The following is a 15,442-nucleotide window of genomic DNA, read 5'->3' as shown; positions in this document are numbered from 1 at the left end:
GAGAATACGTCTGTTGTAGAGACTTTGGCTGCGCTAACTATACACATAACCGGTCGGCTGACTTTTACCTCGTGTGGCCCTTGCGGCAACACATATATGCTTGGAGGCGCGTCATTTTCTGGCTTGTCGGAAACAACGCACTACCCCTGTTGTCAGGCGGCAACCGGTCGACCCGTCGACTCTGTCACTCACACTATACGCCTCCCGCTGCTGTAGTTGGTCGTTCAGTCAGGCACGGATAAAGAAAAACAGCGCCTTCCCTCTTGTTCGCAATCTCAGCGGCCACTCCGCTGCGGCATCGCGATTCGCTCTTCCGGGTTCAAGTTCGCGAACATCGTAAATGTGTCGGCTGATGTGCGGAGAAAGCGGACCCCGTCGCCTTCTCAGCGTGGCTGGCATGATGTTGCCGGTTATAGCTGGGACTTGCGAGAAAACGGAGAGCGTTAGCATCCTCTATCTGAGTCTGAACCCGATCCGCAAGGTCAGCTTCCTGGCGCTAATTTCGGTACCGCTTTGCGTAGTCGCGTCGTCACTTAAGCCTCTACACCACCTAATGAGAAGACGTCGACGGGGCACGTGGAAAGAAGAAAGGTGTTTATGACGAGGCGAACATCAGCATTGCCTGCCCTGTTGAAGTGACGACGATCGAAAAGGTATACTTTCAGCGCTCTCTGTTTTTAGTCTGTTGTGTACGTGCTGCAGCACAGTATTGGATGCTTGCAATACTGTTATCAGTGTTTAATTATATATTTCTTTTCACATACTCGAAATGAATTATTCGGCAGGCTTTCTGAAATGATTTTTTTTTCCTCGCGTTTCTCTTACAATGCGGTTTTACACGCTTACTGTGGTCAGCTGGAAGGTGATATCTTTGCACATAATACCCAACTACTCTGAACAAGAGCACTTTTTGGAAGGAAAGAGTTTATGAACACTATTTTTTCATATATTGTAAGATTTCACTATAAAAATTAATATATCCAAAGATCTCCCATCGGCAGGCTTGCATTTTTTTTGCTACTATAACGTTTCTGCTATCGTCAAATGCGGTCCCCATTGGTTTTCTATGGCAGTTTTAACTGCTCAGTGCGAGCGATGGAAACAATACAAGAGACATTTTGCTACATATCAGAATAATGGACCATTATCTTCAATATTCTCATATCAGTACCTTACAGTATTCCAATATTCGAAATTTTTGTCCAAGAATATTGGACATGGCAATCGTGCCTCGCTAATATGAACACTGGTTCCTGACAAAAGCTCTCCATAAAGCGAGTCGTGATCATTAACGAATCGTGAAAAAAAAGGCAAAAAATGTTCTGAAAAAAAAAAAACTGTAGTTAAGATCTACCTCTGCGCATCGTTGTAAATTTACTGAAAAGTCACGACTTAACTTTGGTGTAATCTTTTTTCTAATACTATTGAAGCATTTGTGCAGAAATCAAATAATAAAATAACGTTGAAATGGCAATATCGGAGAAACAAACCGAGAAGTTGTAATATTAGGCACATACACACCAGCAGCTTCCATCATCTGTGCGTGAACAACACTACGAGGGCGGCAACAGTGCACTGCAACACAGCACAACTATAAAGCATACCACACTCACCTGTTCTGTGCTGTTACCCCTTGTCCATGCTTATATACTACCCATAAGCAGTGCCTCTAAGTGTGTTAGCGATCAATCGTTAATAAATAAAGTTTTCTAAAATAATTTTCCCAGCATGTGTATAATCTACTGCTGGCACATGCCAAAAACTTCAATTGAAAAGTTCTGTTGAAGTTCATCATTACTGGATTAAATGCGGCGTGAGGAACGTTATATTAACGTTATAATAATGGTTGCTAATGTTATAGCTTATTGCTCCACAGACATTACTGAAACATACTTCCAATGCTGAGAAGGGGTTATTTCCTTATTTTCATTATAGCTAGTCACGGTTTTGGTGGTGAGGAGCATGAATTCTTAGTAGTACAACAAGCTTCATGTGCTACGTATTTACATGTTACACCTGCGCTTACTTCTAATGCTAATTTCCAGTTCTATATGGAACATTACATAAATGTTTAGAAAATAAAAATACATTACAAGCCAAGCTGCAATATCTTTTACTTGTGTCTTATTTCTTACGTTATAATTTCGTTTCTTCTAAAACGTTGTATAAACGTCCTGAGAACAACAAACATGTTATACGTTAAACTTTAACGTCAGGCTTACTTAATTCCACAGCTTATGACGCTATTTTTACATTCATGACAAATATATAATGTTATAATGCTTTGTGCAACCTGGGTCTTAGTGCATTGCCGTGGTCAGCATTACCTTAAAAGTTACTTGGTGGAGTTTGAATCGCCTAGTGGGCCATGAGGCATGTGATGGCTCCTCATGACGTGATAACGTATCTCCTACTACGACTATTCATATTCCATGAACCTCTAGTACATAAATGTACTTAGTCAGCTGACAGCTTCTCAATGCGGCTGCCAACTTAGGACAAGGTGCCGAAGGAGTTTTTTGCTCAGCTATCGGAGTAACATAGAAAATATAAAGGCGCGTAGACCGTGCACATTGACAATCTATAGCATGAAACCACAGGAAAGGAGGCGATCACTCGGCCATTTGAACTTTCGCGCTGCCTTTCGTTGGTGTCCTACAGGAAAGGAAAGGAAACGTTTCGTTGGGGCAGTCGAAGTTTTGTTCTCAGCGCTGCCCATATCAACGCGACAAAAATACATGGACCCCATTGGTCTCTGTGCATTTTCACTCTGTTCATTGTCCGGACAATGAGTTTACATACTAATGAGGCGTAAATATATTGAAACAGTTTGGTCCTCAGAAACATTGTCCATAGTTCGAGCCGTCCAATAACAGGGGGCGTATTAACGAGGCACAAGTCTAACCTTGACTAAAATAATGTTGGATCACTTCGTAACAACCACATTCAGGGAGAATCAGAAACAAACAGTCGAGCTTTAGGCACGTCCAACTTCCTCCTCGTACTGTATGATGTATCGCCAAAGACTCAAGCGTCGGTCGATACGAGCACAGTGGCCGCGTACCGCTCTTTTCAAATCCAGTTCTTTCCGAGTGATAAAACAGGTTCCGAGTGAATTTAACGGCGCGGTTTTACTTCGAGATAAGGGCCGAAGCAACCCCTCGTGGTGATTACGTAGTGCTTCACACACCCAGGGAAGCCACTGACAAACTGGATCCGTTACGCCTGCCGTCACAGCCCGTCAACCCGCTTGGTGGAAGAATCTCGTCCGTTGTGCTATAGAAACCGCTGTAGTTGCTCCGGGCTGCTTGCGATGAGGCTGTGTGGTTGGAATTAACCGTCGCCTCTGTGGCGCGAGGCCTAACTACCGCGCCGGGTGCTCTTGTGATTTTTTTTTTTTTTCACAGGAGTTCCTCAGGTCGACTCGTGGTACTGGTGCGCTCCCGAGCAATGCAGCAGGCAGAAGAGATGAGCTGGCTCCCCCTGGTGGTCATCGTGCTGTGCGCGGCGTGCACCGGCGTCGCCGCTCTCAGCATTGCCGGTAGGTGCAGGCTTGTACCGTTATAATGATTTGGCTTGGCAGTGCTTCGCGTGGTTATGCATGCGCACGTCCGCTCCAAACCGTATGCGAGCCTTCAACGGCATGCTGCGAATGTGTAGATGATCGCTCTGAGAGGAATCATAGCCTGTACTATAAGGGGATTGTGGAACACGTTGTGCTAGTGTAGCGCGTCAGGACTGAGAGTCAGTAAGCACGCGTTAAGCTCATTATCGCTTTGAGTTTAAATATATACATGCACGCACAGCGCCATTGTATCTAAAATGAATGAAATGAACCCCCACGAAAATCACTTAATATTATATACATAGTATAAATTAAGGGCAACGGAGTGGATTCCAAGAGAAGGCAAGCGTAGCAGGGGGCGGCAGAAAGTTAGGTGGGTGGATGAGATTAAGAAGTTTGCGGGCATACGGTGGCCGCAGCTGTCAAAGGACAAGGTTAATCGGAGAGACATGGGAGAGGCCCTTGCCTGCGGTGGGCGTAGTCAGGCTGATGATGATGATGATGAATATACATAGTTGCAATGAACGTGAAAAACCCTGCCACGCGACCTAGCTGCCCCGCCGTGTGGACACATGCGCCAGAGCACGCCGAAGGGAAGCCGCGATTTCGTTCGAATCGTGATGAGAGTTTAACTTGAGTTTCTGGTAATTTTGGCCGTTAGCTCTTATAGAGAACCCCCTGGCGCGCCCATCGCCCATATATGTGGAACATGCATGTTGTAGGGCCATAATGCACTCTTAAAAGCAGAATAGTGCATAGCACGTATGAGCTCGCCTGTCACTAATGAAGACTTCCGCTAGCGGGTTTATCGGTCGTGAATTTATACGCAGTGGTACGTGTACAGAGCCTCTTTTTCCTTACTTGTGTTGGTAAATGAAGTGGAAATGCTTTGATGTGAATTACGAGCCCAGAAAAACAGGCAGAAAGGCCAATAACGGACATTATAAATTAGTGCTCGTTCCTGTATTGTCTGTTTTATTACGAAAACACTTAACACGCTCCCAACCAAGAATATTGTGTGAAGCCTCGGAGTAACTTGGGTAAGCTATGGCAAGGCCGGAGGAGCGTCGCGCAAGCTGCAGCCAATGGGAGGGTGACCTTGAGGGTGACTTTGGCCATGCCTAGCATAGCAACAGCCCATGCAAGAATAAATTAATACTACTGCGACTGGGTTTCGAACCCGCGGCTGCGCGAACAGATCAGCTTCACTGCGCGAGAGCACTAGGCTATCACTGCAGCCGAACAGGCCTCGTATTAAACTGCAACACATTCTCGAGCTGTGCATCGCATGTAGTCGTCGTCACCAACTTCCAACCAGCTTCAGCCTGGTTTAACCACCCAAGCTAAACAACTGCCTTCGCACATCTACTCGAGCATCGAAATTTTTGGGCAAGTTGGCGCGACATGCTCTGGGAGGAATGGCGCGCCAGGGAAAGACGTGGACGAAAGAATGAAAACACACACGCTTACGAGCTCGTCGTCCACGTCTTCCCCTGCCGTGCCATTCCTCCCAGAGCACGTCTACTCGGCTTAACTACGTTAAAACAGTACCGCTTTTTTATGAGCTGATAATCCCCAACCTGAAAAGTGCAGCAACAAGCTCGTTTCGACGTGTTGGAAAATCCGCTGCCGCTCGAAATTTTCTAATAATACTGCGGACACCTGAACTGTCTGGCTGCTTAATTTCAGGGAAAGGAAAAGAAATGGATAGGAGGAATACAGAACGGAATTTGCAAGGCCGATTTCCTGCTGTTGGGTTCCCAGAGCGGACAGGTGGTATCAATGCGACAGCATTAGACTTCCCATCATGCGATTTCGCGTCCTACGTTAGTCGCAAAAGTAGCCCATTGGTCGAGATTGCGATGACGACACAAGACCACGCGACAATGGCGCGAAAAATTAAAAACTGAAAAGCAAGGGGGGGGGGGGGGGGGACCGAGAAAGGGTGATACCAACTTGGTAGGAATAGGTTCTCCGTGCAGTCACTCAGCGGATGTTTGTGTAAATAAAGATGCGACGACTGTTACTACGTTGGTATGTTGTGAAAGAACTGACACAGACATGTAACTATGCAGCAGCAGCTTAGCTCCTACAATGCTGTCGCATAATCCGCTCTTAAGGTGACTTTAATGTCCACTTTTTTTGTTCCCATAACAATGGTTAGCGGTGTCTCGCCACTTTGAACACAGGAATGGGTAGCAGGTAAACGGCTGTGCTCGCACGAGCTGGGATGAATTCGCTGAGCAGCACTCACGGGCTCTGCTTAGTAGTGCCAGACCGTTACCATCGAAGTGATGTCTATTGATCGACACCTTGCGCCGCTGATCGCCAATTGTAATATGTCATAAGTCATCGTGGAAGGCATGCGTGGCTGTTCTGAATGGCATGAGGAATTTCAAAAACCATGTCCGGATCCAGCCATTGAACGTGGCTGTGCCGAATGCCTGCTGGAATTCAGTGTCGGGCTGTCGTACTGCGCATGTAGTTGAGAAGAAGGCATCCGGTCTAGAAAACGGGATGCGCTCCAGCCAAGGTAGATTAAGGCGCATAATCCATCGACCGGGATGACCACGGTGGCGGCTACAGCAGCGGCAATTTCGACAGCGTCAGATGGCCGATGACAGCACGAAAAAGGATGCCTCGCTGGGAAGGAGCCTGTGGATTTCTTCCCACGCTCGGCTCGGTGCGAATGACCTTCCCTTTGGTTTCCCTCAAGAAGCGACCGAGAGACAACAGGGGAAGAGGGGAACGGTACCTTCAAGCAATTAACTGTGTCCGAGAGGAGCCGGCCCGGAGAGAGACCGCCGCGGTGTGGCCCACGGCGCGGCACGCCTCACCTGTGTTTTCGATAGACACGTGCCGCTTGCAATACGGTTGCACCACGGTGCGGAATAGCAGCGGACCTGCGAACCCTCCTCGCCCATTCTCACGAGTGCCTCCACTTACTACATGCTGTGCAACTTTTTCGATCTTGAAGAAATGTGCCACGTATTGTATTGGCTATCGCCTGGTGAAGGGGCGGACCTCAGGGGATTAAGGAGCGTGCCGAGTGAGAACGAACGCTCTGGGCCCTGGCGACAAGGCTCATCTAGTCGCTCGACGCATGAACTTTTAATTTTCGACTGCTTGCTCTTTCTTAATTATGTACATAAGTTTCTTCAAAGTGCCAGTAAACCCGCTTGTTATCGTTGTCCCAAACTTCAAGCTTCCATCCTTCCTCGTCCCTTCTCCGGCCCAACAACGCTACCATGCACCGTAACAACTGGTCACGATACCCGAGTCCCAACAACTGGTGGCAGCGGTGGGATAGAAGCGAGTCGCAACAATACACCATCGCTCCGAGCAAACTTTGCACGTGTGCCTTCCGACGTAACCCAAGTGTCCCGGAATTCACTGCAAGATGGTATACGGTGGTCTATTTACCGCGCAGTTGAGTGCGGCTCAGCGACGTCTAGAACCAAACGCAGTTCCAAACGTCTAGAACCGAACGAAGGCCCCGCGATCTCTTCATTCGAATATAGCAGTACGCGACCTTATTTGTATGTATGTTCCGTTCTTAGTTGTATATATAGAGAGCGTTGCGTGTTTTCAAACGCGTATTTTATGAACGGCTCTGTTTGTGTTGCGTTCTATATTCTTTTTCTCGACGGTGTTTAATATTGTCTAGCTCAGTAGACCTGCTTTTTCATTTCAGATATTCACTTGTTTCGCGATTTCCTTGCTCGCATTAAAGAAAAAAAGTTCTCTTCGTACGCTTGGACAAGCTAGCTTCTCCGCAATACTGACATGCGGAGGGTGAAGCCCACGACTGCTATTGGCAGCGGCGTTGACTCGGTGTACGCTCACGACGTTGAATCGGCCTTTCTGCGGGTTTCTTTGGGGTTAAACCCGCACAAAGCTTATAACTCGCGTATCACAGTTAACGTGCGAAAATATAAAGGACAGCGCACCGATCGACTCGCAGCGGAGTGTGCAGAGCGGAAATATTGGACCGTGTATCTGCTAATCTTTAACGATGAGGCGCTAAATGGTCAAAATGAATGTCTAAAACATCAAACGAATCTTCTAATACGTCAGAGGAAGGTAGGAACTTGCTCGTCCCTGCCCCTCCCATTCCTCCCCCCCCCCTTTTTTTTTTCGGCGTTTTAGTCTCTTCATAATGCGTAGACTACAGATGTCTTTCCAGGAGGTCGTGTACCTCACAAAGGCCTGAACAAAGCATGTGAAGTCCCCTGTCGCAATGTGTACTTGCAGAAACGGAGCCTCCTCCTATAAGGCCCATGGAAGACTTCATCCTGTCCGACCCTGTGCTCCCGAACTACCCCACAAGTACCACGCCAACGCCAACGTCACCATCGACGCCAGCAGCCACGCCGACGCCAACGCGGCGGCCGTCGTCCTGTTCCAGCGGCCAGACCTTCGGGGACCCGGAGAGCTGCGCGCGATTCTTCGTGTGCTTCCAGGGACGCAGCCTGCTGATGCAGTGTCCCGGACAGCTGCTATTCAACGACCCGATCGGCGTGTGCGACTGGCCGCGCAACGTGCGATGCGCCGCCGACAGACCCACCGCGGCGGAGACGAGGGGGGTCGCGGTGGACCGCTGGGGAAAAGTGCGTTGCGTGGCCAGCGAGGGCTTCTACGCGAGCCCCCGGGACTGCGGCGAGTTCTTCCGTTGCCACCGCGGCAGTGCGCACCGCTTCGTCTGTGCGCGCGGCCTGGTGTTCAACGACGTGTACAAGACGTGCGACTGGCCCTGGAACGTCAGGGACGGTGGCACAGGCCGCGGCTGGCGCGCGTGTAGGTTCAGCAAGCGCTGGCTTGTGTGACACGTATACGCGAGATGTTCATGCCGATCGGTTCTTGTGTTCAATATGGTGTTCAAGTATACACGAGGTGCTCATGTCGGGCCTTGTGTTCAGCATGGTGTTCGAGTATACACGAGGTGTCCATGTCGGGCCGCGAAATATGGCCTTGCGATTTCAAGGCGCTAAAGTAGATTTCAGCGAACGAGAGAGAAAGAAGGGAGGGGGTAACTAGATGTCGGTTCGGGTTGGTTTGGCTGCCCCGCAATGGGGGAAAGAGGAAATGTAATAGGGAAAGGGAGGAGAAAAAGTAATAATGAATGATGTCAATTGTGGACGTATGTGCAGCAAAGTCGCAATCTGTCGCGAAAGCCCGACGAAGTAACCAATCCAGAACTGTCTATGAAATAAGTCAGATGCTGAACACCTACCTGTACGGTAGTCGTACTGGTACAGACTGTGTATGTTGAGGTCGATAGATGAAGACCTCGCCCGCACCGCAGTCATACAAACAGCAGTTCGTTACGAAAACCTCAAGCCTCCAAGCTCTCCGCGAGGAAGATCGGTTAATTGGCTGGCATAAACGAAACTTTCTTTAGGTCAGCTTTGCGCACCCAGTCCCAGCTGAACGACTATCAGAAACGGAGTTACGTGGTTCTCTGTTTCTTTATATCACATTTCTTGTTGTCTCAAGAATAGTGGGAATAGCAGCCTTGACACTGGAAATTCCACCGAGGTGAACCGCAGCAGTGTAAAGTGGTGCTGCATAAAATATGTCAAAGTACAACCTTAGCCATGTGCATGGATCTCATTCGGATGGGTCAGACAGCCAAGCCTTAAAGGCAGTAGCACTTCCATCCTTTCATTTTTACTGCATGTGAACTCTGCCCTCCTTGGCCGTGTAGAGGGGGCAGCATAAGGGGATGTAAGTTTAAACCGAAAACCTTGAGAAGATTAACTAGCCATGCACACCTCAGACTAAAAAATTGGCAGTGGCTTAGCTCGGCTATGCCAGGATATACATAGCGAAAGCTAAGGCATAGCTTGGTTAGCCTTGGTTAATCTTGATTGCAAGTCCAGGTTATTCTGGTTGTCTGGCTAGTTGTCACATGGTTCGTCACACGGTTGGTCACGTCGTGCGGTGCGACCACAGTGGGAATGCGAGCACAGCGAAACTGCCAGTTCGTGGCCAATGTAGCTTTCGCTAAAAAACTGCGTCAGTAGAAAGTAGTTCCATATTTTTTATATTTCCACATGCTATTTTCAACTTTACCCATTGGCCACATTTATATAGCTTCAAGAAAGGAGCCCATTGCTTTTTGCATTGTCATACAAAAAGCACGACAATGCTTTTTTTGATTTCATGCGCTCTTTGTCCATAGCCTTCCACTACAGTTATCAACTATATATGGTTCTGTCTGCCTTGGTGATTCATGTTTAAAGCATTTTCCTCCAGAAAAGTGCGTCATTTACAGTCTTCGTGAAAACTATACAGCCTAAGGGATCTGCTTCAGAGCCCTGCAGCGCGGCTCCTCTTGCATACTCAGAGACACTAATCTCACGAAGGCGGGAGGAACTTGGGACTGCCAAATATGTTTAAGGGCCCCGCTACATGGCTTGGATGCAAACCCCATTCGTACAAACGATGCAAGATGTGTCGGTTTAATTGTGGCACCCACAGCCTACTGCAAGGTTTGGTGCCCTATAAGTGATGCTTATTTCCATTCACCAGTGTCACAACTGCTCAACATTTCCCTAACAATGCCCAAAGCCACACAAGCCCAGGGCTTCTATGAACAGATTTAGGCACTGTGTTATTTCGTTTTGGTTTTGCGAGTGACCTCTTCACTTCTTTCCTACTTTGTCTACATCAAACCTGTGGCACTGCTAACTGAATACCTCTTCTCATACAGACCTGCAGAAGTCTAGGATCTCACAGTATGCACAAATTACAATTCCCTGCGGGCTGGAACAACAGACCTCCATCTTGCCGAACGGCAACAATACATAGCATCTTCAGGGCCCGGAAGCATATGTAATGGAAACAATGGCCAGGTACGATAGCTGGCTTAATGACAAACACCATTATACATCTAGGTGCGGGCAACATCACATCTCGCAAGAGCTTCAATGGAGTGAGTGCATTCATGGCATAATAGCACTGTCAAGGCTACCAGTGTTTGGCACAGTATATTGTTTGGTCTGGCTATTTTCTACATTTCAATCTTCTGCCATAAAAATGTTATTGGGCGTGGCATTTTTATTTATAATATGGAGAATTTTACTGCATCATACTACTCATAATAGGGTTCTTCTACAGATAGAAAAATACTTATACTCTAGATATATCGCGTCCAATATGATTTGATGCTTTGATCCCAACTAAAAAATGAAATTATTACAATAAAGGAATATCTTCAAATTTTATTGGCAGCATTTTTGGCCCATTTATTATGCTAATGCCTGTCAAACGACACTCTCTGCAGCATGAAACATGCAGCTTAGTCTTTGACAGAAGTCGTGAAGCAGATTTTGCCTTCAAAGTTATGCTCAGAGTTTGCGACCCCCATAAATAAGCAAGCACTCAAGGGCACTGTAAAACTAGACCCTCTAAGTGAAGAAAACCACTGGATGCTCGTTGCTGTATCATTTATTGTTTCACTGCGAGCCACTGCTACAGACAGAGAGGCACATCGTGATGGCAGTATATGCAGGGATGTAGATCACAGGATCGACTGCTGTCTCAAAATATATATCGCTCTCCATTTGGCTTACTCTCTCTTTCTCTACCTCTTCTCAACAACCACCTGCAGCTTTGATTGTTCACAAACTCTGCGCAAATAACAATGAGCTTGGCAAAAAAGCAAGTAATGCACACATGCGCATATCCAAGAAGGTTGGCTTCATTAAATGAATAAATAAAAAAACAAGAACAACGGCTTCACCTATCGGTGACATTTTCTTTTCTGACAGAAGTCACCCTCCCTCCCCAGAGGAAACAAAATGAATGCAAGAGGGACAGAGCATAAGAAAACAACACAATCATTCCACTCTCTGAAAAAGCTGACAAAATGTACATATATACAATGAGCTGACCGAAACAGCAAGCCAATATAAACAATTACAGCAGAATGAGTGAAATGTCTGTTAGCTCATTAGCTGTGGTCCGATGTGAGCTCTCCAATAGTGCAGACTGAAATGAACTATCGATTAGCTACTCACCAGGAGTCAATCTATAATCACATGAGTGCTACAACACAAGTGAAACTTTATGAACAGTAGACTGAATGCTACAAGTTTAATATAAGCTAAACAAAATCTCACCAATCAGTTTTTGTCACCTAGCTACAATAAATCAGTAAGGTCGTTATAAGATGAAATTTGATTCTGTGTGTTGAGAAGAAATCCATCATTTTTTTTAAGAAAGTTACTACTGAAACAATGCAGAAAAAGGGCCTATGAAAAAAAAAAAAATCACAAGGATAATTGAAAAGTTGCTCAAGGCTTCAAACACTCGCATACAAAGCTAGCTGCCCTTCAGTACAAGAAGATGCATACCCTGCAGTAAAATAAATTCCCTTAGCCAACACACGGAAGAAAGGATAATAACAATGTGCTTCCTCTGCCAAACTTGTAGAGCTAAACAAGTACTGGTAGAGAGGAAAATGGGGAAGAAACAAAAACTAAAGAAGGAAAGAGAGGGAACACTATGTATAGTCCAAACTACAAACATAGAATTAAGCCACCACCACTGCAACTAAACAAATAAGCTTATTCTTTTTACCCGGGAAGACTAGAAGCTTCAAGAATGGTTCAGCACACTTCCCAGCACTGAAAGCTCGCAGCAAGCTGCAAGACATGTGCGTCCGGTCTAAAATGGTTCAATGCAGCTGAGCGTGTTCAGTTGCGGACAACACAGCGCTTCCAGCAAACTTGGACACTGGTGCACCCTGATATGGCTGCTCTACACATAATACTCAACACTGCATTTGGTCTGAGGAATAAAAACAAGAAGCTGCGGGGGAAAAAAAAATTACAAACAGGCACTTATTTACACGTATGCAGCAGTCATGACTTTGGTACACATCTATCCGCAAGCAGTGGTACTGGCATACACCAAATGAAAAAAAAAAAGCTCAGAAAACTCGCATTTGTACACCAGGCATGGAGGAAGACAGCTTTGTACATTGCTCTCTCAACTTTCAAGGCACCGACAGGCACTTGCGGACTTCCTCTGTGCCGAGCAACTGCTGCGGCGGCGGCGGTGGTGCTCGTTACCGGTTCTAAGCTTTTATGCCACTGAAGAGATCGCCATCTTGCAAATATGCCAACATTCTCAAGGGCTCACGCGTGCGGGCACGGGTGGCACGGGGGCTCGCAGCTCTTTCCCGTGTGGACAAACACACTGACGGGAACACAGTAATAACTTAAGCGTCGTCCCAAATCTAACCCAAGGTCCGCAGTCTCAACTCACTCACGGGGTGGGGTCACTGGGAGAAGGAAAACATGCGTGCTACCAGACATGGTGAAAACAAGCCAAGCAAGGAAGTTGCCAGGCTCCACTCGCAAGTCGAGGATTTTTCAGTACACGATGCCCACTCGCTCATCGACAATGATTTCATCGGTGAAGATGAGTCGCTTGCCATTGAGAGAGAGTCCATCCAGTTCTACCATGACTGACTCCACCTCTTGAACATGGCGAATGGAGGCACCCCGGCGCTCGGTCGTGGTGACCGACGTGGCACTCTGTGTCCGGTGCCGCTTGAAACGCGGAGGCACTGTGATCTGGAGGGTGCTGGTCTGCTGCTTCTTGGGCAGGCTCGTAGCAATGGCAGCTCCATTTGTGCGATCCTTGAAGATTGTTTTACAGGGGCTCGAGATCTTGGGCGGTGGAGAAAGCGGCAAAGGCGGCGGCTGGATGAGATCACCATCATCGTCGTCATCATCATCGACGTCGTGGTAGAAGCGGATGCTCGGTCGGAGGGTCGGTGGCGCAGATGTGGGGAGAGCTGGCTTTGATGTTGGTGCCTCGTCACTATCCTCAGATGCAGAGGAATCTGAGCTCGCTGAGCCAAAGGCTGAGCCGGAGGCCAGGGGCTGTATTTGGGAGATGGCTTTGGTAGGAGAAGGCAACATGGAAGCCTTCACAGGAGCCAGCCATGGATGACTCAAGCAATCCTTTACACTGAGTCGCTTGCTGTAATGAAAAAGAAGAGTGCAAGAATATTTACTACTCTTAAATGTCAGGAAATGCATGTGATTGCCCTACACTTTTATTACTAAAAAAGTGGTGCACTGTTAATTGAGCACTTTGTGAGGGCAACAAATGACCTGATCAGAAAGATACCAAGATGTTTCAAGATGTTTCACAAGAATTTAAACACTACCTACATACAAAAATAAAATGCATATCAGGACATTAAGGAATAAATAAATTTTTATGCTTGACTGGACGCTCAATACTCAATAATGATGACACAGTACTTTCTGACCAAAGAGAGCCATCGGTTTCAAGAAAGTAAAGTGTCTCTTTATACCAAGTACCCAACTGAATCAACATTAAAGAGACACTAAGGACAATTCCATCCAATTACTGTTCTCAGTAAAAAATTTGATTCTCTGGCTCTTTCTGGCTGTGCTGATGTTTCTCCGGCTGCAAAAGACACATTTACTCCTGAGAAAACAGGATTTACAAAACTTGCTGCCAGTCAATTCAAACTTCTGGCATCCTTACCAAAATGATGGGTTGCCACCATTTTTAAAGTTAGATCATAGCCTCTCGGATCAAAGTTAAATCGATGTCTACACATGTATTTTACTTGCGAAATCGGCCGGCTACGGCCACATCTGTATTTCGTTTCTTGGCATTTTCAAGCTCCATTTTCCAAAACTCCATTTTCGGTTAGAATGGTCTCTTTGTGATTAGAACTTGCTGCCTTATCGATACAGGCCAACATTTATTTGTCATCAGTGTCCCTTTCGTGATCTGTGCCGCTAGATCAAGATATCCATGTCACATCTTACTTTGATTTTTCATGTTCTGGGTCTTTAGATGGAGCACATGTACTAAGGCAATAAAAAGACTACCATACAGATGGTGTGGCAGTCTCTCAAGAGTTGAGTGCCTAGCTTTTTCCAGCCGGCATGTTGTAGCACATTTTCATTATCACCAAGGTATTTGGCATAACTAGAAGTTTCTCCCCACACTTTACATATGCACAAAAACTGCAATGCTGAAAAATTTCCTTCTCAAGTTGTTCTCATGAGCACAGCTGCTTAAGCAGCGTGCCTGTATGCATGCGGCAGTATCTTGCTGCTAAGAGTTAAGAACACATTTTGCATGCAAACTAATGCACCAAACGAATGTTTTACTTTCCCCATGTAAAATCTAAATGTGTGTCAATACAGTGCAATCAACCAAAAATGCACACTTTCGCACTTTGAAGATGACTGCACTTTTTCCGCCATGTATTGGAAATATTCACAGCAAAACAATTCCCCAATTCTTTCTCTCTTACCCTTAAGAGGGGCCCCGTATGTCATGGACAATATCTATTTCACATTATGCAATAGCAATGAATATAATTTTCTTGGTAATAAATAGCGTTCTGCTAGCTTTACACAACAGGGGTACTACAGCATCTATTTCGAGTGGCCTATTTAGAGACAGATTTTCTTTCTTATCAACTGCATTTGCAAACAACTTCCTAATGACTCTCACATAAGCTCTTCCACAGCTATTTATCTTGCAAAATTTGGATCAAGTAGTACTGCGCTGAATTGCTTCTTGTGCCAAATCGATCAAGAAGTTTATTACTACAGCTTTTCATGAGTAATTTTCAGCTGACAGTAAGTGAAACTGACAACTCACTGCTCTAGTTGGAAAAAGAAAGTACTACAACATTTTCAGCTTGGGAACAATGCAAAACAAGGGTTTAAACAAGCCATTACTAACCTGCAGTATTCTACAAAACATGCTTCACACTTCCAGCATTCCTAACAGTGAAGAATTCATATTATGCCTTCTCTAGAAAAGCTTACAATAAACAGCGTGGAAAAAAAGTAAATTAGGAAA

The 15,442-nt window shown here is 46.2% G+C and overlaps 2 protein-coding genes across 3 annotated transcripts in view; one reads left to right on the top strand and one right to left on the bottom strand.

Annotated features, from left to right (window-relative positions):
* The first annotated feature begins 451 nt into the window (after positions 1-451).
* Positions 452-11,429, top strand: LOC144125526 (putative chitinase 10). The gene is made up of 3 exons (XM_077659003.1): positions 452-653; positions 3,408-3,541; positions 7,820-11,429. The coding sequence occupies exons 2-3, from the start codon at positions 3,451-3,453 to the stop codon at positions 8,389-8,391; spliced, it is 663 nt and encodes a 220-aa protein (XP_077515129.1). The 5' UTR covers positions 452-653; positions 3,408-3,450; the 3' UTR covers positions 8,392-11,429.
* Drak (Death-associated protein kinase related) overlaps positions 11,000-15,442 on the bottom strand; it is a 209,882-nt gene continuing 205,439 nt past the window's right edge. For both annotated transcript variants that reach the window (XM_077659002.1, XM_077659001.1), the window contains exon 8: positions 11,000-13,564. In XM_077659002.1, coding sequence (XP_077515128.1) covers positions 12,949-13,564 — 616 coding nt within the window. In that variant the 3' untranslated portion in view covers positions 11,000-12,948. The remainder of the gene's footprint in view (positions 13,565-15,442) is intronic.

Source organism: Amblyomma americanum, chromosome 3, assembly GCF_052857255.1.
Source record: "Amblyomma americanum isolate KBUSLIRL-KWMA chromosome 3, ASM5285725v1, whole genome shotgun sequence".
NCBI classification, from domain to species: Eukaryota; Metazoa; Arthropoda; class Arachnida; order Ixodida; family Ixodidae; genus Amblyomma; species Amblyomma americanum.
Note: the sequence above shows the minus strand (reverse complement) of the source record. Positions and strands in the feature narration are given on the sequence as shown.

Bases quoted from the DNA above. Each gene is read 5' to 3' on its own strand.
- LOC144125526 (XM_077659003.1), top strand. From the start codon at position 3,451: ATGCAGCAGGCAGAAGAGATGAGCTGGCTCCCCCTGGTGGTCATCGTG. The intron at 3,542-7,819 runs GTAGGTGCAGGC...GTGTACTTGCAG, and splicing joins CGCCGCTCTCAGCATTGCCG to AAACGGAGCCTCCTCCTATA.